Genomic DNA, 21,855 nt, shown 5'->3' with positions numbered 1-21,855 from the left:
AGTTCAGAGGGAAGAAACCATCAAGAGACAAAAGCAAAGCAACTGAAAAAAGCAAAACATCAACACCAACAAGTTACTTGATTATGTAATATTCCAGTCCATCAGTTTGGGAGGTTTTTTCCCCAAAGCTACCATACAGGAAATCAATAAATTTACTAAAATTAATTTAATTATGTTTTAACATATTGGCTGCATCACCACACCATCTGAGAAGTTATTGCAGAATCTGAGGAGTTGCTACAGAACCAGAAATTGAGCCCAAAGCTCCCAGAGCTTTATCATCCTAACAACATATACAAGACTAGGGAGATATGTCCTGATACTCTGCCAGCAGATAATCCAGGCAGCACAGAAACACTCTCATTCCCCTTGACCTAGGGCAAGCAATGGGGAGAGGATGGGAGGTCACATTCCTGAAGGCCTGCTTAGAAGAGGAAGGTTAATATGTAAAGATTCCTTCTTTTGTTCCTGGAGAGGAAGTGTCCCTAGAAAGTAATTTAGACCAGTAACATACCTGAAGTGATTTAAAGCCCATTCCACTCAAGCATCATATAAATAACTAAGGCAGCTTAAGGAGTCAATAAATATAAGGAATTGTGAAGATAAAGAGGGTTATTTCAAACACTTTTGTCTAGCATTCAAATTTGCCTGTGACATTCCTGGAATTCCTCAAATCTCTTAAGAGAAAAGACAGATTGGACTGTTACCTCTAAGGATCTTCTGATATGAGACTTTATTTCCTCATGTTTTGTCCCACTTCACATGGAGAGTCTTTCCCTACTTATTTGTAAACACCACCAGTCTTCTTGACAAATTTTTAGTATGAAAGCAATTCATTAAAGCAAGGGTCCCACAGACATCAGAATAGGATAGAAACACAGAGTTACCCAGTGACTGCTAGTGTTCCTTCCAGAAATCTGTAGAGCTGCTTGACGAGTAATAAAAATGCTGCTCTATTGTTCCAAAAGCAACCCCTGCCCCCTCAAACACCAAGCTAAGATACAAGAAACCAAATCAAGTGCTGCACATGCCATATGGTGTAACAGAAGCCTTAATTTAATGTTTTTATTATAATACTGCATGTGACATCAGTACACCTGGAAGGATTTAAATACATACATAATACTGCCAATTTACAGCTATTCTTACTCTCTTGTCTTGATGACGCACTTCATCAAAAATTATTCTAAAGCTTTTAAAAGCAAAGTACCTGGTGTCCTTAGAACTAAAATATCTTAGATAAATCATGTACGAATTTCAGTTTTTCCAAAAAAAGTAATTTCTCAGCAGTATTTAAATAACCTCTTGGCTATGACGCTTAAAATGATGGAAAATGTGACAGGGTTATCTGAGCTCCAACTATTTTCCCTCATCCCCTTGCTTCTTTTCACGTGGCCCTCAAGTCATGAAATTATATACAGAGACACACTAAATATTTTAGAAGTGACTCTTACAGCTTGACCACGCATGGAAAATCCTGAGCTAAGTGCATGCACCAAATGACTTTTGTCATTTGACAAATATATTGTAATGTTATCTGTTAATAGGTTCAAATCAAAGGACTTCCATCCAGTGCCAAAATCACTCTTGTGAACACTGTATCTCACAGAACTAAACAAGAGACAATGCAGACTGAAATGACTACCCTGCCAACCTAAGTAGTTCATATGAACTTAACACAAAAAAATAAGTATCACCATCATGAAAATCTTATTAGTCTAATTCTCCTTCTTTTACCTCAAAAGGAACACATAAGACAGGTTTACTCCTAAATTGCAGGCTGCTGAAAGGCACTTGCATACAGTTCTGTAAGGCAGCTCCTCTCCACACCAAACTCCACGGACACAATGCCACAGCACTGGAAGTATATACCTTTGCTTGAATTTACAGGCAGTCATGGCCAGCATTCACACCACAGAGCTTGAATGCACACAGCCCAAGCCACACTTCCAGTTACTGTATACCTTGAACACAAGGCACTCATGCAAATAACTAAGACCTACAGAACTGATGGTCTAATTTTTTTTCCACCTTAGTTTCCATAGAAAGATCTAAAGTGCAGCTATTCAAGCATTATGCCAAACAATGAAAACTGTTCCTGCACAAGTGATTATATTTCTTCAAGCATGGGGACCATTAGGTCCACCAATTTTACTAACTGAGCAACTGGATTCACCAAGGCACGGGGTGACTAATCAAGCAAAGTTAGAAGTTCTATTTTAATAAGAACACATTCTTCAATTCAAGTAGCTGATGTGTCTTGAAGGTTTATTTCTAAATCTGTTTGCAATTAGATCTTTGTAATTTCTGAAGAGAAATTATTTGCAACAGGTAAAGGACAAAGTTTGGCAAGTAACAATATCTATACTTTCTCTCACAGAACAGAAGCAAAACTAAAGAGGGTTTCAATCAACTACATAGCTTGAATTTATTTCTTTATAAATGAAAACTGCTATACTGCTCCCTGAAATACAATACTAAAGTACTAACTTCAGAAGAGATTCCTACAGAACATTTTGGTGAAAAATATTATTCCTTCCAACGGATGTAAATGAATAAAACCCTGCTAGAACTGCCAGACTGGCATACACCACCATCCGTATTCACAGGGCAGTTTAAAAAAAGACAAATAGTATTTTTGTAGTTTACTGTATGCTTCTTCTACAAGGAAGCACTTTATCAAGTCTCATTCTTTTTTAGTGCTACATCCTGTTAACAAATATCCTAGGCTGAGTTGTCTTCAATATACACCATAATGATTTCCAAATAGCTTACGATGGTACAGAGAATCAGCCAGCAACACATCTTACACTGCTGTACCACAATGTGAAGCCCTGCCCATGGCACAGAAGAAGCCCAAGCCTGGATATATGCTGGGTATAGACTGGATAGGAAGCAGTTTTGCAGGAAAGGAGCCTGGAGTCTTGAGGGTAAGTAGCTGAAAACAGGTCAGCAGTGTGCCCTTGTGTTCTATTAAGCCAACTGCACCCTGGTTTGAGCTAACAAAAGTGTATCCTGCAGACTGAAAGAAGCAAACATCCATGTTTATTTGGCATGAGTACTCATCTGGAGTACTGTGTCTAGTTTGGGGCTCCCCAATACAATGAAAACATGATCATACTGGCACAACTCCAGTGGGGACTTACCAAGGTACTGGAGCACACAGTGCACAAGGGTAAGAGAACTGACCTCGTTCAGTGTTAAGAGCTGGTGGTGAAAGGAAATCTGATTGTTGTCAGTTTTTAATATGAGGCTATAAATAAGATGGAGTGAGACTGTAAGGTTGGAAGAGGTGGGCAGTAGTAAGTCAAGTGGTAATGGACACAATATGTAAAAAGAGAAATACTTACTAGACTGAGGAGGGCAGGGAGAAATGACACAATATAGGACAAGCCAAAAACAAACTAAAACCCAAAAAATTAAGAGTAACAGAACAGGAGCCCAGAGAAGAACTTCCATTCTTGGAAAAGCACAAACCTGAACTGGGCAAGGCCCTGTACAATCCAACCCCAGCTGGCCTTGCTTTGAGTACGTGTTTCAATCAGATGACCCCCAGAGGTCATTTCCACCCTAAGTTGTTCCATAATGTTGTGAAAATAGATGTTGTTAATTGCCGTTTAGCAGCAGAACTTAACTAGCATATAAAAAGTCCAAGTTATAATCATAGATCCAAATTTCAAAGTGTAGTGAAATTACTCAAAAGTAGTGCTACTATGCCAAGAAGTACCAACTTGAATTCGCTACTCTGAGTTTGGACAACATACATCAGTAATTAAATAGACAGAAGCAGAATTAAGAAGAAAAAAGTAAAGCCACAGTTTGTGGCTCCAGTGGAGTTCAGTTCTAGGATCTTCCAAGACTAAGGGAAAAGAAAAAAAACAAAAAACCAAAACAATCCAGTATTTTTGCTCAAAGAAGCAATAAAAATAACTCACCTTGCTCTTTGGGAGAAAGATACATATATACATATACACACACCCCATTATAAGCAGAAGAGCAAAAGTCTCAGTGGTATTCACAAAGAGTGAGAACTCCTTTTTCATACTTGTCAAACAGCATTATTTATTTTTTTAAGCAATTTTCACAGTTGCTAAATACTTACTAGATTTCCCTTAACTTGCCAAGTATATTATTAAAGATATAAAAGAGGGAAGATTTTTTTTTTTTTTCAAAGGTATTTGAGGCAACTTTGATGTTGGAGGCTTACGGAACATTCTTTCAGACACAGTGTTTTGTAGCCACAGTGGCCAGACTGTGTGGATAAAGAAGTCTGAATGAGATCAGTGACAGATGACCACAAAAAGAAAAAAGGCATGAAGAAAACAGTAGGTTAAGCTTAACAATAATGCTTCACTGCTTGATAACTCCCTTGAGGATTGTTTCAGAAATTTAGAAAACACAAGTGTGTGACTACAGGAAGTCCTAGCTTCCCAGTAAATTCCATCTAAACCAGATGAGTTATCATTTACTGGACTAACAACAAAACACTGAATGTTCCCTTTCCTCATTATGAGCACATTATGCTGGAATTTATGACCAAGAATGTTATCCCTGAGAATTACTTCTTTGTGGAGAAATTTGCCTTGACAAAGCTATTTGTATCACACCAGTCTGTGGGCATTTGCCACAAGTATTACTTTATTTATCTAATCTCTTTCTTACCTATCCTACAGGAGCACATACAGTCATATATTGTGTTAGAGAATGAGCATTAAGCTACCACTGACTGTATATTTGGAGGAAAGGCATTTTCTGTCTGCCACACACTAATGCAACACCCACTCAGAAAGCCTTCATTCACTTCCAGGTAACAGTTCAATATGGCTGTTTGCACTTGCAATTTACAAGTGTCACTTTTACCTTTAAATACTACTCGACTGGCATTCGGGGAGGGGGCTTTTTTGTTGGGTTTTTTTTGGCTGTTGTTTTGTTTTTTGGGGGTTTTTTTTAGTATTTATTGTTTTATTATTTTGAAAGACATACAACCTAAGAAAGGACCTGGCTGCCTCAAATAAGCAACTCACAAAGAAGTGACAAAAGACAGACAATCTCCACAGGGGTCTCCTGTCTGCCTAACAAAACACATGACTGCATTTGTATACAGATGACATCAGCTACCACAAGCCAATGCAATCTGAATGGAAATTAAGTCAATCTTTGCCTTCCCACCTGCTATTAACTCATGCAGAATCACTTTTTTTTTTTTTTTAAACTTACACAGTGTGGCTGATATCATTCAGCTGATTATTCCCATCCTCAAGGGCAGGACTAAAGGGTTCACATCTTTTCCATCCATCTTCTGTTTTAACCCATCTCCATCCAGGGGATCTCCAGTCTTGGCCCAAAAATGGCATGGTTCCTCTATAGGCAGCAAGAAGAGATTTTTGGTCTATTATTTATTAAAAAAAGTTTCAAAACTTCCTGTCATTATTTCAGTTTTCTCTTTAGCCTTAAAAAAGAAAAAAAAAAAAAAAAGAAGAAACTACCTTGAGAAAAGTTCTCTATAAAGCATCCTTTTAAGAAATAGATTCAGTGGTTTAAGTACATTTTTTATTCTCTAACCACATTCTTCTTGTCTTTCAGCATTTAGTAGATGAAGGTAGATTTCCTTGTTCTTTAGAGAACAAGGAAAAGAAACCTGGTAGTCCAAGACAGGAACAATACCAAGAAGCAAAATTGTATCACGTGTAATCTGCTCTGCCATGATCAAACAGATTACTGATTTTTATATGTGACTAATAAATGGTTTTTAAAGAGATTGACAGATCACAAAATCAATATCGCTCCTTTTATTTTTTTCTAATCCTTACAAATACTAAGTTTATGGTACAATGTGTAGTGATGTTTCGGTAAAGGAATTTTCACTTTTCCCAAATATTTTTTCAGTTGTTGTTGAGGGTCACCACCTCTCGTGCCAGCCTCGTATTAAGCAGATACCAGAACAAAAGAAGACTGCAACAAAGTCCATTGTGACACGTCTCCAGAAATTCCTACAAATAGATGCAGATCAACACAGGTATATCACTCAAACAGTGTTCTGCTACCATTTTTCGAAAGTGAGATTCACTTCTGACACATGAAGAATTTGAACAAGGCAATTTCTACACTCTGAAGACTATGACCTTGCCAGATTTGCCCTCTTCTTCCCATTCATGACACAAACATATTGCTCCTTAGTTTAAAAAGGGATTTCACATGCAAGCTATAGAGGGAAGATAGCATTATCATATTTGAAACACGTGTTAATATATCACAGCAACAGCTTAGGTTCTAAAAAATAAGCATTTTCTAATATTTTTTCAACTTGAAAAAATATTAGGCACCACATCAGTAAACATCACTATGAATTTATTTAAACATTTGCGCTCTTGACCAGCATTTACCCAGTATATTCTTCAGAACAGGATAAAACACCAGAAGAAATACAGGCTGAGTGAGCCAGTTGGGTTTTTCTTTAATTAAAAATCTGCATACTATGCAAAACAAAGTGCATTGTCTAGGCCTCAGGATTGACTAAAGTTCCCTTCCTACTCATAACTCAGCTTTCCTCTGCTCCTAACAAGAACCTTTTCCAAAATTTACAACATCTGTTCCCCCAGTCACGACAAACTTTATTCATGCCTATCTGCTTTTCCAATCCTTTTACTGGTTCCTAGGAATAATACAAACCACAAGAAGTTGTTTAGTACTCCCCTCATACTGGTGTCATTATCACACCATGGTTTGGGTTGGAAGGGACCTTAGAGATCACCCAGTTCCAACCCCTCTGCCATGGGCAGGGATACCTTCCACTAAACCAGGTTGCTCAGAGTCACATCCACTCTGGCCTTGACCGCCAAAAAGGATGGGATACCCACCACTCCTCTGGGCAACCTGTGCCAGTGTTTCATCACTCTCACAGGAAAGAACTTTTTACTAAGACCTAACCTACACCCACCTTCTTTCAATTTGATGCCATTCTGCTTTGTTCAGTCACTATGTGCCCTTGTAAAAAGTCCCTCTCCAGTTCTCTTGTAGCCTTCCTCTAAGTACTGGAAGACTGCTCTAATGGTCTCCCCGAAGCCTTCTCTTCAGCTGGCTAAACAACCCCAATTCTCTCAGCCTGTGTTCATAGAACAGGTGCTCCAGCCCTCCTCTGGACTCTCTCCAACAGGTTCACAGCCTTCCTGTGGTGGGGATCCCAGAACTGGATGCAACACTGCACGTGGGATATGAGGAGAGCAGAGTAGAGGGGGAGAATCACCTCCCTTGACCCACTGGCCACATTTCCTTTGGTGCAGCCCAGAACACGTTTGGCTTTCTGGGCTGCAAGAGCACATTGCTGACTGATGTTGAGCTCCTTGTCAACCAATAACCCTGAGTCCTTCTCCTCAAAGCTTTTCTCAATCCACTCTCCGCCCATCCCATACTTGTGCTCAGGACTGCCATGACCCAGGTGCAAGATCTGGCACCTGTCCTTGTTGCATTTTATGAGGTCTGCACACACTCATTTCTGTCTGGTCAAGATCCCTCTGGATGGCATCCATTCCCTCCAGCTTGTTGACTGCACCATGCAATTTGGTGCCACCCACAAACTTGCAGAGGGTGCACTCAATCGCACTGTCCATGTCTCTGACAAAAATGTTAAACAGGCCTGGCCCAATCCTGACCCCTCAGCAATGTCACCTGTCACTCCTCTCCACTTGGCAACAAAGCTGTTGACCACAGCTCTTTGAGGGTGACCATCCAGCCAGTTCCTCATCTACCCAGTGGTCTATCTGTCAAATCCACATCTCTCCAGTTTAGACACAAGGAATTTGTGTGGGACAGTGTCAAATGCTTTTCGTAAGTTCACGCAAATGACATCAGTTCCTGCGTGACTCCGTATGACCTCATCCACCAACCTTGAAACCCCACCATAGAAAGCCCCCAAATTTGTGAGGGAGGATTTGCTCCTAGTGAAAGCATGCTAGCTCCCATCCTCATACAACCTAAAGAGATCTCAACACCCCATTCCTCCAGGCAGGCTCCACACACCTCCCTCCAGACCCCTCAGTACTGCCCGTCACGCCTCGCCCCAGCCGATTCCCCAGGCCCATCTGCACACACAGACTTTAACACCTCGTTCCACGCTCCTTCAGCTCCATACGCCCTCAAGAGCCAATCCCAAACCCCTCAAGCCCCGACTGCCCACACTCAGCCCCAAGCCCCGGGCCGGCGGGGCTCACACAAGCGGCCCCGCAGGCGTCCTCCCGGCCCCGCTGCCGGCCGGGCCGCGCTCACCTCAGGGCGCCGTCCCCGCCGCTGCCCGCCCGGCGCTCGGCCCGGGCCCGGGGCTGTTGCCGGAAGTACCATGGGCCGCTCTGGCCACGCCCCCCCGCGCTGATTGGCCGCCGCCCGCCGAGCTTGTTGCTACCCGGCAGCGCGAGCCGCCATTGGCGCAGCGGGGCGGGGCCGTCCCCGCCCGCCGCGGGCCGGCTGCGTCACGTGACAGTCGCCCGCGAGGAGCACGTGCCAATGTTTTGGTCGGCGGGGGGCGGGGCGTGCGGCGCGCGCGGGGCGGGGCGTGACCCCGCGGGGAAACCCCCCGGTGTGACCCCTTGGGGAAACCCCCCTGTGTGACCCCTTGGGGAAACCCCCCTGTGTGACCCCCCTGGGGAAACCCCCCGGTGTGACCCCTTGGGGAAACCCCCCTGTGTGACCCCCCTGGGGAAACCCCCCGGTGTGACCCCCCTGGGGAAACCCCCCCGGTGTGACCCCCCTGGGGAAACCCCCCCCGGTGTGACCCCTTGGGGAAACCCCCCCGGCGTGACCCCTTGGGGAAACCCCCCCGGCGTGACCCCCCGGCGTGACCCCTTGGGGAAACCCCCCCGGCGTGACCCCCCGGGGAAACTCCCCCCGGCGTGACCCCCCGGCGTGACCCCCTGGGGAAACCCCCCCGGTGTGACCCCCCTGGGGAAACCCCCCGGTGTGCCCCCCCGGTGTGACCCCCCTGGGGAAACCCCCCCCGGTGTGACCCCCTGGGGAAACCCCCCCCGGCGTGACCCCTCCCGGCGTGACTTCCTGGGGAAACCCCCCGGCGAGACCCCTCCCGGCGTGACCCCTTGGGGAAACCCTCCGGGTTCGACCCCTCTCGGTGTGACCCCTGGGGAAATCCCGCGGTGTGACCCCTCCCGTGTGACCCCTTGGGGAAACCCACCCAGTGTGTGACGTGGGATGGCCCCCTGTGACCCCTGGAGAAACCCCCCGCCCCCAGTGTGACCCCTCCTGGTGCGACCGGGGTGACCCACCCGGTGTGCCACGCTCTCCCTGTAACCCCTCCCGGTGTGACCCCCTCTCTTCTATGACCAATGTGACTCCCCGGCATGACCGGTGTGTCTGATATGACCCCTCCGGCACGCCCCATTGTGACCCTATGTCCCAGGTGTGCCCGGGTGTGCCCTGAGTACCCTGGTGTGCCCTCCCAGTGTGCCCCCACAGAGTACCCCATGCTCCCTGGTGTGACACCCACCCTGTGTGACCTGCCCATTGTGACCTGCCCAGTGACATCTGGTGTGCCCCTGCACCCCCGGTGTGCCCCTGTGTGCCCCAGTGTGCCCCCGGTGTGACTCTCCCTGTGTGCCCCGGGTGTGCCAGTGTGCCTGGAAAACCAAGCTTGCGGAGGGCCTTGTTTCTCAAAACTTTAAATCATTAATATATGATTGTATAAACATTTCCAATTTCACTTAAAATCATTTATTTTCACCTGTTTGAATGTGGAGAAAACGATAAAAAAAAAAATCAAGGCATTAATAGTAAAATTAAAATTGTATTTTCAAACGTTGTAATTAGTCTTACATTTTGTACTGTAGAAAAAGGCTTTATTATTTTGTTTGTATGCTTGGGATTGACAATACTACAATTACTGCAACTTGCCCCCCCCCAGCAGCAATCCTTAATCTTTTTGCTAGTCTTTCCCATAAGAAAATGGAGGTTACGAGTTTATAAAATAATTTCAGTGTTGTAACAGCCCAGAATTCAGCAAAGATTCCTACTGGAAGGGCTTCTTTTCTGTCTTTGGTCTTGAAAAAAATTGCATGAGTAGTTATTTTTGGTCTGGGATTCATTGTGTTCTCAATATCTTACTTTAAATAATTAAACTAGAGATAAGATTCCTTTCTTTTCTTGAAGACAGAAAAAAAAAGTTGAATACCCAAATCTTTTTCAAGACCCCATTATCCTGACACAAGTACAGCCGTGGCAAAGGTGCTGCCTTTGCACAGCAAAAGGCTGTAGGCCACTGTCTCTGCTATTGCCTGATTGAAAAGAGTTTCCCAGCCCTCACACTGGAAAAGGATGTGAGTCAATATTAAAAATTCTACACCACTACTCTGCCAGGAAGATGTCCATCTCCTTATCCAGCCATGAAAGGGTTTTGGGGCTTTGGTTGGTTGTTTGTTTTTTTTTTTTTTTTTTGCTCTTTGGCATCTGGATCTACAGAATTCTTTCTTAATGTGGCAAAAATCATTTTGTCTCTAGGATCCTCCTGTATTTTCTGTCTTTGAGGTATCCTGTGATGTGTGGACATACAATGAGTACTCAGTTGCCTCATCGCTCTGGTGAGGTTGTTCCTTTAGGGCAGGTTGGATTTTACTAGCAGAGCTTCCTGAGTGAAACATCTAATCCAAAAGTGATGCAGTCCAGAAAGTGTGCTGCCATTCTCTTGTGTTTACCTGAGGAGTAAGCAGCATTAAAACTCTGAAAGACAGTAAGCAGGAGATTACTTCTTGAAAAAGTGCAGCATTTTGGGAAGGACTCACACTGGAGTAGTTTGTGGAGGACTTTGTCCAGTGAGAGGGATTCCATGCTGGAGCAGGGGAGCAGCATAAGAGGGAAGGAGTGGCACAGACAAAAAGTTATGAACCAACCCCAACCCCAGTTTCCTATCTCCCCGTGATACTTGTGGAAGAGAGGACGTGGAAGAGAGGACGTGAAAGAAAAGTAAAGAACAAAGAGTGGAGTTGAGTCTGAGAAAAAAAGGAACTTGGTGCTTTTATTTTTGTTTCTGTTTCTCGCAGTACTATTTTAAAAATACCCAATTTTTGATTCACAGCAAATTAAATTAATCTTCCCCAAGCTGAGTCTGGTTTACCTATGATAGTAATTGGTGGGTAATCTCTCTGTCCTTATCTGGACCCATGAGTTTTTCATTTTATTTTTTCCCCCTGCCCTGCTGAAGAGGGGGAGTGAGAGAACAGTGGGGTGGGCACCACAATTCCTAATATCACAGAATGGTTTGGATTGGAAAGGATCTTTGAAGGTCATCTATTTCCAATCCCCCTGCCATGGGCAGGGACACCTTCCACTAGGCCAGGTTGCTCAAAGCTCCATCCAATCTGGCCTTGAACACTTCCAGGGATGGAGGATCCACAGCTTCTCTGGGCAGCCTGTGCCAGCGCCTCACCATCCTCGCAGGGAAGAATGGCTTCCTAGTATCTAATCTAAACCCACTCACTCTCAGTTTAAAGCCATTCTCCCTTTTCCTATCAGTACACGCCCTTGTAAAAAGCGTCTCTATGGGGTTTTTTAGGTGTTCTTCATGTAGTGGAAGCTGTTGAAGGTCTCCCTGGAGCCTTCTCTCAACTGAACAACCCCAGCTCTCTCAGCCAGTCTTTGTGGGAGAGGTGCTCCAGCCCTCTGGCCATCTTTGTGTCCCATCTCTGTCCCCAGAGCTGGATGCAGCACTCTGGGAGGGGTTTCATGAGAGCAGAGTAGAGAGGCAGAGTCACCTCCTCAACCTGCTGGTCACACCTGCTGGTATCAAGCCCACCTGGGGGATGTTACCCTGGGGAAATACAATAGGGAAGGAAGAAACAGAGGAAGTCATATGTTTTCAGCTTTTTTCTTTTTTCTGGTATAGGTTCTAGAAGGACAAGGACAAATGTGTCTTCCCAGCTTAGGTGGTCACACTCTTTGACTTGTGCTTCAAATTCAATAAAGTTATTAATAGCTGAGGTACATAAGTAACTGGGTTTTCCATGACAATTCTCTTTCCTGCATAGTTGCTGCTACTCATGCCCAGCTATTATAATACTTAACCTGCTGGCTTCAGCATATTTATATTAATTTTACAATAGAGGGAGCTGGAAGAATGTGATTTTTTTTCCCTTTTTTTTTAGTATAAAGCCACTTATTACAAGACTTTATGTGTATGTGTTTTCATTCCAAGTGTTGAAAAATCTTGTGATTATTCAACAAGCAGATGCAAAGTGGTTATTGCCCAGAGTTACTATTGAGCCGTCCTCTCTTGCAAGGGTAATTTTCTCACTCTGTACTTCAAAACCAAAGTCGTTTTGCTATGTAGTGTTTATGAAGTAATTCTGCTATTTAATGTTTATGATACCTTTCCATCTGCCTTTTTTGTAACAAAATATGATAAATTTTCAAATGAACAAATTTAGAGATATTTCCCATTATATGAGTAGTTACTATCTTGAGGGTCCATGCTCTGACCTATAAAAAATTCATTGAAGACCGAGAAAATTATTTTAAAATATTTTTTTTATGTGTAGTGCATGTCTGTGTTAAAAGCATGCAAAAGAAAGCATGTTGTTCACTTCAGGGGGTTTCAAAGCTGTAAAATAACATAATGGAATGTGGAAGCTTTTAAGACTATTCTGATCAACATGGAGCAGTTCAAGCAGTTCTTGAATAATTTAATAATGATTGACACGATTCCATTTCAGACATTCTTTATAAAGTTCTACGGTAATTTTCTTATTCTGGCATCACAGTCTCCTATTATGTTTTATTTAGTACTAACGCAGTTTAAACCTTCACAGTGTGGTCTGCAGTGTGGCTGTTAGTGCTTTTGATTGTTTCGGAGAGATTTTTAAGTGAAAATTTCATGAAACCCAGATGAGTTTTGCAATTGGGATACTTAACCTTACTGCTGACTGCAGGTCCATGTAGATGAGACACTAGATCATTGCCACATTAACATAAAATTAGGAGACCTAAAAAAAAAGATAAATTCAATTTTTCCCAAATTTTCTGTTAAATTGCTTAAATTATGATTTCCATTTAATAATACAGAACAAAGGTGAATTCTTTAAATGAGCTTGCACTGAAGGAAAGCCAAGCTATTTTACTTTAAAATTACAATTGCTTGTAATATCTGACACACATTACTAAAAGCAAAACAAATGTTGTTATTTGGTGTGGCTTAGGATAACCTCATGGAGCATGTAAAGCAACTTTTCGTTAAGATTAATATTTCCTTAACTGCCTGGCCTGGAAATATGCATTGTAGGAATGTTTATACATGTTTATGTTTATATATAATATGTTTATAAGAATCACTTTCAATTTTTTCTTAGAAATCACCTGAAAATGAAGATTGTGGTAGATGCAAATGACCTTCTTTCCTTTGGGAGAGTAGTTTTCATTTTGCTGAGTAATCTCTATAAATATATCAAAAAATATAATAGTTCTGCCAAATAATACCACAGCCTGATTCAGTTACTTGGCAACATTTAATGCTAACAAAAAGAAACAGGAAAGTGATTGAGGAGCAATAAAATCATTAGAAAGCAGAAGGAAACTCATGACAACAATGAAGACAAAACTCATAAGTAAAACAAAAACGGAAAAAAACACATTTTCCAAGCAGTTGGCCTTTTTCCAAGGAGTCGGTTGCTTATAGTTTCATTTTTCAGGAAAAAACTACCAACCCATAAAAAAACCCCCAAAACTTGGAGAAAAGCCTCATTATTCCAGATATTACTTAATGTGTGTTTTTCAGTGTATTACACAGTCCTTCAGATATTTCTTTTGTGGCTGGCATATTTTTTTCCTAAATGTTTATCATCAATACTGCCAAAACAGAAGGTAATGCTACTGCTCTTCCTTCATTAGGTTTATTACTCTACTCATTGTGAGAAGATAAATAATTAAGTGTGTTAGGGTAACTATAGATGCGTAAGACAACATCTCCCTTCCTGAAGGCTTGGATGCTGAGGACCTGGACCAACTCAGCAGTGGTGCAGCCCAGGGCAGCTCCTTTCCTCCTGGGAGCATGGGAGAGAGGCTGCTGACAGTGCCAGGGGAACCAGACTGGCCTGTCCGCATAGCCTGTTGAGCTGGGCTCCTACCTAGACATGCAGAGTGGCTTCCCAGCTTGACCTTGGAGCTGCCTGAACCTGCCTTATCCCATGATCTGCACTCTTGGTTGAACCTGGCCACCATCTACATGCCTTTTGCAAAGGCACTCTGACTGGCAAGGCCCCCGCCTTGTCACCCCAGCATCCCTCTCAACTCCCCAGTCCACAGGGATGTGATGTCATCAGATAAATAGCTCTCCAAAGAGCTATTTTCCATGGGGAATGGAAAAACTTGATGAACAGAAACATCTTATAAGAGCTTTGTGGGAAAAAAAGGATTCACAGATATACAGGAGGTTATTAACAATCACACTCAGAAAAGTAATTGTCTTCAGCAGATTTGCAAATAAATCAATGTTGGTTGCAGAATTTTAATATGGAAGACGTTGTATTTTGTAATAATTTCGCTGTTGAATGTAAAACCAGATTTACTTTGGTTGGAACAAACACTTTATATCATAGGGAAAAAAATTTTGAAAACTAATAATTACTCTAGAGGAAAAATCAGTAACAGTTTGCTGGGAAATTACATTAAGGGAGAAATAGAAGAACTTTCAGTGTGGCAGTAAAAATCCATGATCTTAGATAACTCCAGAGAAACAGTCTGAAAAACATCATGTACCATATCTTGAGACAAATCTTTAATTGAAAGCCCTGGGATGTGAACAGAAATTTCACCATTTGATCAATGACAGGTTGGATACTGCAACTAACTCATTTGCAATAGGGGAAATGTGAGATCAAAATTAAGGTTTGGAAAAGAAATGTTCATTTTTCAAGAAATATGTGCTTTGCCTATTTTAGAGAAAGATAACTAAGAAAGAAAATTAATTAGTTTAGGAATTTGCAGGGTAGAATTTCATGGCAGTCCAAGCTATAGAAATTGATAAGAAATTATTTGTCAAAATAAGGTTCATTGCTTTTATGGTAGTGAAGGGTGGTGAGAGTTTTCTAACCTTCTTGAAACATTTAATCAGAAAAAACCACGAATTTTTAGAAGCAGACTTCCTATATTGGTAAGTTGCCATCTGTTTTCACTGTATTTGTATGCATCCATAGAACCTGTAAATTGGTTTGGATTAGTGGTTTCAAATACGTTCCTAAGAGAAAGTGGTTTCTGCAGCAAAAGCTGGGGACATAGAACTCAAGGAAAAATTGATCAAAACTGAAGACAATGCCATAATAATAATGATAGATATAAAATTAATCTGTAAATGAGAAGATATCTAACTGTTGAAGGAGAGAGGTTCTTTTTCTCTCGGCTTTTCTCATAGGAAGAATTGGAACAAAGAAATCTAATTTTACAGGAAGTTTAAACAGTATAGGAAGGAAAGCTTAGTCAATATATATGATATGGTTGAATCTGACTGCCGGGAACTGAATGCAAACTAGTAGATGTACTCAGAAGGGTAAGAAAATAATTAAACTACTAGTCTGCTGTTCTACAGAATGATATGCACTGGTGCTCGCTAAAATGCTCAGCTGAAGGAGATGGCTAACAGAACTGCTAGATGAAAAGGGTAGGTTTTCAAAGGAAGACAAAGACAGAAAAATAGGACTTGAAAGAGAAAGATAGCTAGAACATTTAGAGAAATTAGAAGTTCATCAGTTTGGCTGAACCAAATAGAGTTACATAGCCACTAAGCAATTTTAAAGAAAATAGCAGTTATATAGAAAACATACAGAGGATTGGAGAAGTGTGACAGAACTGCACAAGAGCAAATACTGGGTCTATTTTTAAAAAACGAAAAATAAAACCTATCAATTATAATTTGTAAATTTAACTTTAACTTCTGGTGGAAAAATCCAGTACTAATACGATCTCTGTAGTGAGCTGGAATACAGAACTAAGTGTATGCATGTTAAATTGGTAGATGATAGGAAATTGGCAAGATCTCTAAGAATGTGGAAAGATGTGCCAAGAATTAAAAATGACCTTGGAGAAGTGGTCTGAAACAGAATGAAATTCCCTACAGACCTTCTTTTGTGTATCTACCCATAATTAAAACATCTGTCCATAGAGCACTTCACTCCCATTTAGCTGTGCCTGTGATATACATGGTTTAATGGAATAGCATAAAACCAAACTTAATTACTAGTGCTATCAGTAACTGTCTTTATCTTAACAGCAGAAGCTGTATCTGATATAACAGTAATGTTATTGGGATAAAGCTGACCAGTGAGGAAATAAAAAAGAATGCATGTTGAAACAAAAAAAAAACCCCAAAACAACTCTGAAGTTTAATTAGCTTTTGCTTATACTGAATGAAACACCTATAAATAATTGTGTTAGTCAATTTATGTTGTGGTTTATGGAAGTGGGAGAACAGAATCAGGCTTTCTGGTTTATCAAAATTTTAATGGAAGTTAACAGACACATTTTAATCTTGTCCTGGTTTCAGCTAGGGTGGGGGGGAAGGGAAGGGGAGTTGAGTGAGCAGCTGTGTGGTGTTTCTTCTCCAGGTGGCCTTGAAATCACAACAGTGTTTCATCTACATGGGATGCAGAATCCTAACTTTAGTTATTCAAGTTACACTCAGCTACTGCACGTTAGCTCAGTGGTATCAAAGAATTGTGGTTCTGGCTTACAAAATGTCCTGTTCCAGGTTTGTTTCTCGAAGGGAACTGCAAATGCATAGTAAGGAAAAAGAAAAGTCTTGTACAATAAAAATTCTGATTGAAGTCCCTTAAAGTCAAAGTGTCTTTCTACTGGCATAGCAGACTCCAGAGAAATTTCTAAAACAAGATAACCAATGTGTTACTTCAACTACTTTTATACTATCTATACCTATGTTATTTTTCAGCACCATCTCCAGCAACTGGAAATTAGTGGTTTCATCTAGTCTTTGCGTAGATGTAAGCTTGCCTATTAGACTTTTTTTGAGAAATAAATTTTGGTTATAAATAATATAATGCTCTTTGTTTTCAATAGAGTAATTTACAGTACTGCTGAATGAGAGTGCCATCAATGGACTCTCAATCTGACCCAGAGATGAAACAGCAAGCAAGCTCTCAACACCTTTAGTTGGTAAGGTATTGGAGTAATGGGTTCAGAATAATTTTATCTTTTCCTGGAAAAATGCAGGTATAGGTGATTCTAATGAACAAAACAAAAACCCAAAGGTTGACTGTTATAGAAGTTACTCTATAATTACATGCTTCATATTGTTGTATATTTACAACTAATTTAACCACTCAACAGTCTATCAGAGATTAGTATGTGGTCAGTAATTCTACACCTCATCATTAGCAGTCCTCATGATTTGTAGTCCAATGTGATCCGTGGTAGTAAAGAATTCCCTTTGGAAGCACTGAGCAGAGGAAGCCTTAGAAAGTAATATACATTGTGAAATAGGAGCACAATATACTTTTATGATTATTATTCATAGTCTTCCTCACCATGTAATTATAATCCCTAATTTCACATTTCCTACTAAAGAATCCATTTCTTGGGTGGGGGGGTAGGGGGAGGTGGTGAGTTTGTCCAGTAAACTTTATGGGTTGAAATTCCTGCATTTGATCTCTGCGTACTGTACTAATATGAACACCACTTTTTATGACAGCCTGAAGCGCCATCCAATTCCCAAGGGAGTCAAGGAGGATTTTTGACCTTTATTTCACAGGAAATGAATCAAGCTTTTTTATATGGAAGAAAAGCAATTGAATATTATGCAACTACAATTCTAAACTTTATAGTTAAATTCAGTGCCAGTCCCATACTAAAAACAGTAATGAAAAAGCTGAGCAAATTTCAGGTTTGTTTTCTTGGTGTTTTGTTTTCTCCCTGATAAGGAAGAAATAAAAGCAGCATTTTATTCACTCACAGATAGATTTCTGCATAGTTCTTGGGACCATTCTAGAGCAGAACTCCGTGGCAGTCCATCTAACCAGTTCTCAGAGAGGTTTATAACTATTAATTCTGAGTGTACATTTCCTCTTTTCTGTTTCTTGGATTTTTTCTATTATGATTTTGTAGATATCTTAAACATAAAATCTATGGATGGGGATAGGAACTTTTACAAAACAGCCAAAGGCCTTGTGGAGAGGAAAATTCTTTTTCCGGGTGCATTTCGATAGAAAAAGGAGGATTGCCATTAAACTAAACAGTCATTTTCAGAAACTCATAGGCATGGAAGACACATAGATTTCATTCATATATTATTTGAACACAAGCAATATGCAAAGAATTAAATCCTTTCTACAACCTATTAAGATAAGACTGCCTCATTAACACACGTATTAGACTAGAGAAACAGCAGGAAGTGATCAATGTGCCTTTCAGGTTGGAAATTTATGCTAGCAAATACAAATAAACAATGTGAATAGTCTTGCTGATTGCATTGGAAATGCTATTTAGGCTGACATCACATAAGTAGGTGTACAGCTATCCCATGAGCTAGATTCAAGAATCACTTAGATGTTCTTCTCCTGCAAGCACCCTGGTTAAATGAAGATAACATTTACTGCAGCAATGATTGCCTGTCCATACCAAAAGGATGAGTAAATGTCTTTAAAACCCTGAGAATAAAAAAGGATTCACATTTCATTGTGTTGCTTTTTTCCCCCTTCCATTTCTTCTGCTTCTTTCTACTTTGTAGGTCTCAGACAGCGTAAGTCCCACTCTGCTCCTCGGCAAAAAAACAAAGGACTTGTGTTCCCACAGAGATAGCTGTGGGCTGGGGGCCCATCTCCTTCAGTTAGTTTATGGCTTCAGTGGAGGCTTCTTTTCTTCACAATTCTGACCTGACAAAAAGGGTGCCATGGACTGGTGTTGTCTCCTCACACCGTGGCCATTCTCAGCTCTTTTGATGGTGTTTAACATCTAGATCATCCTGTAGGCCTTTGAGAAAACAAATGGATACCTGATGAGTGCATCCACACTGCCACGAAATGGGGGAGGTTAGCAGTCACTCCTCATCACTAGCAGTAGGTCTCTGGGATAAACCAGAATTTAGGCCACTCTGTAAAGTACAGTAAGGATATAGGCAGTCTGTTTAAAGATGCAATTAATTTGTTTAAAAATGGTCCAGTCACTCCGTTCATATTATATAATTTTTATAAATGTCCAGTTCTGTGATGTCACCAGTTGTGAAAACTGCTGATGCTGAAAGGAGTTTTGTCTAGCTAATGGCAGCAGGATTACCTGTAGAATTACATGTAGAATTCTGTTCTGTGGCATCTATTTCATTTGAATCAATATGCTTAAGAGAACATATTTATGATGGTACTAATAATTGCTGCTGTTAACCTCTACCCTTACATTAATTCTTCAACACTGGGAAGACAGAGCAGCTGTCTATAGATTATTAAAGTTAGGACATAATTCTGATTTACCTGTCTGAAAGATATTACAATTTGTTGTTGCTAAATTAAAAACAGTTAATTGCTTTCCTGTGTTCATTTATATTAAGGAGATCATTTCCTGATTGAATTTGCTGACAGCTCTAAAATTTAAGTTCATGGCATGTACTATTTTCGTGTCTCTGTTTTATAGCATGGTTATATTTTATTCATTTAATTAAATAAAGAGAGTAATTTATAACTTCGATGCTAGATCTTTCAGCTGCAGAATTGGGATCTGTACAAAATGTTTTTGGCATAGTAGAGATAAGAGGATCACGGAAAAGTGGTTTTTCAGCCCTTAAAGCTGGACTAGGTTGAGTTACTATAGTGACAGATGAAGTTTCATCTGGATGTAACTACCATTTTGAATGCTTATTCCTTTGGTAGTCACTTCCATGCTTGTTACGGAAGCTGCCTGGTTTAGGGAGTATTAATCCCATGGCAGTAATAAAGTGGTGCTGCAGAGGTTACATCTGTGACATGAACTGGGCTCGGTAACTCCAGCCAGAATTTGGCAGAGTGAAGACTGGCCCCAAGATGCTGTTGTTTTTCAAATGTCTGTGCCAGTCTGGGGAATTAATTTTATTTTCATGTCAGAAAAATTACTGAATGAAAACCAATTTACAATTATTTAACCTTACTTGAGGGCATGCATTTAATTTAATGCAGTGCTGACCACTGATCTGTTTTTTTTTTTACAATTTTATGTAGCTTGTACATGCTTTGAGCATAATGTCCATCAGGAGATAGGGAGCAACACCTTCACAGCTTCCAACAATACAAGAAAGTAATGGACCCCACAAAGTGGCAATCCTACTGGTGGGAGGAGTTATCTGATGAATTCTAGTGGCAGCAGCACCAGTGGTTGTAAAGCGCTGAGTTTAGAGGCTAAAAATGCATTAGGCAAGCGCTGTACACTGTCACTAATCTATCACAGCACGATCTATCATGCATCTCCTTTTCCTTGGATGACATCGCCTTCTAGCAACATCAGCACAAATATTTGGAAGAAGCTAGAGAAACATATGGCTTGCAGTACTTCACTGACAAATTGCTTCAGCAGAAAGCATGCCTTTTCATTTCCCTTCGCAGCCAATGCTTAGAGTTAATCACAGCAACCAAGTGCCACTGCTGTGCCATATGGAAGCAGAGCTAACTGCATTCACAGAAACTTAAACACATGTGGGGAGAGTCAAAGGAATTATGAGTTCTGGGAGTGTACATTTAATAGACAGGAATACTTGACAGAAAAGAGAGGAAAAAGTTGCACATTTCTTGAATCTTACTCTTTCCAAGACTCTCTTTTGACTTCAGATTTCACCTCATATACTCCTTCACATGTTGCTGTGTTTCATAAGCCTTAGCTACTTGATAGGGTAGGCAGCAGCAATACTGAGAATGCGATCCTGATCTCAATGAAATCAGTGGCAAGACTCCAGTGGAGTAGGACAAGCCAAAATTTCTCTTTTAATGTAGGTTCAATTCTATTAAAACTGTTGCCTTAATACAAAACCAAAACCAAAACCAAAAAACATCCTGCTGTCTTTCTAAATAATACAGGCAAATACCACAACTGGATCCTCATTCTCCAGTTACTTGCCATTATGATGAATTATTGGGTTGGACTGTGCTTTGGGTTTCCAGGTCTAAAGAGACTTTCTTGGCAGCTTCGGTGTATCTTCACTTTAATCAATTATGTAATCAACTTGTCCTTCTTCCTCCAGTGTTCTGTCGACCTCTCTTGAAATGATTAGAAAAGATTTAAAGGATACCAGCTGCCATCACTGACAGCAAGCACATAACTTGAAAATCTCATTACTACTTGTGAGGAATATTCAAACAGGGCTATTTAAAAGACAGGCTCAAGTCCAAATTTGGACAGTTAGTAAATTCTTTCCAGACCTTAAGAGAGCGAGTAAGATTCATCTCATCTGCCTTTAACCGTCTCTAGATGTGTCCACCTGAGTTTGCTACCTGATGCTGGCTATATAGTAGGGGGGAGCACGAAGAGGTAGGCAATTTTAAAGCGCATCAGTAATTTGACCTGTTTTACTCTGCTGCTTTAGGATGAGATGAATTGTTCCCTGAAAGTACCAGTGTCTTTCCAACGACTGCAGAGAGAACTTTAAAGGTAAATGTCTATACTGTAAATATGTCTAGTTAGATGAGATTCATTCCCTCTGGTATCCTGCTGGAGGATAGCCCATATTCCTTGCAGCTTTTGGGGAGGAATTTCAGTTTCCACCATAGTTCCCAAGTACCATATATGCCCAGGTGGCCCAACAGGTTTGAAGTTAAAGCATGGATCCCTGCTAGCTGACCTTGGAAAAGATATGCAGTAGACATGGTAGGAGTTGGGTGGCCTTTATCACAAATTGTTGGTAAGGTGAAA

The 21,855-nt window shown here is 41.0% G+C and overlaps 1 protein-coding gene across 4 annotated transcripts in view; it reads right to left on the bottom strand.

The window, feature by feature from the left end:
• The window catches only part of FBXO25 (F-box protein 25), a 30,581-nt gene extending 22,215 nt beyond the window's left edge, over nt 1–8,366 (bottom strand). For 3 of the 4 annotated variants that reach the window (XM_048298117.1, XM_048298119.1, XM_048298120.1), the window contains exons 1-2: nt 8,263–8,366; nt 5,218–5,361 (exon numbers count right to left, since the gene is read on the bottom strand). In XM_048298117.1, the coding sequence (XP_048154074.1) occupies nt 5,218–5,354 (137 nt within the window). In that variant the 5' untranslated portion in view covers nt 5,355–5,361; nt 8,263–8,366. Of the gene's footprint in view, nt 1–5,217; nt 5,362–8,207; nt 8,229–8,262 lie in introns of those variants that run through there. The other variant, XM_048298118.1, reaches the window with a different exon arrangement.
• Between the last annotated feature and the right edge of the window lie 13,489 nt (nt 8,367–21,855).

Source organism: Corvus hawaiiensis, chromosome 3 (genome assembly GCF_020740725.1).
Source record: "Corvus hawaiiensis isolate bCorHaw1 chromosome 3, bCorHaw1.pri.cur, whole genome shotgun sequence".
NCBI lineage: Eukaryota > Metazoa > Chordata > Aves > Passeriformes > Corvidae > Corvus > Corvus hawaiiensis.
The sequence above is the reverse complement of the archived record's forward strand: the minus strand, read 5'-3'. Positions and strand labels throughout refer to the sequence as shown.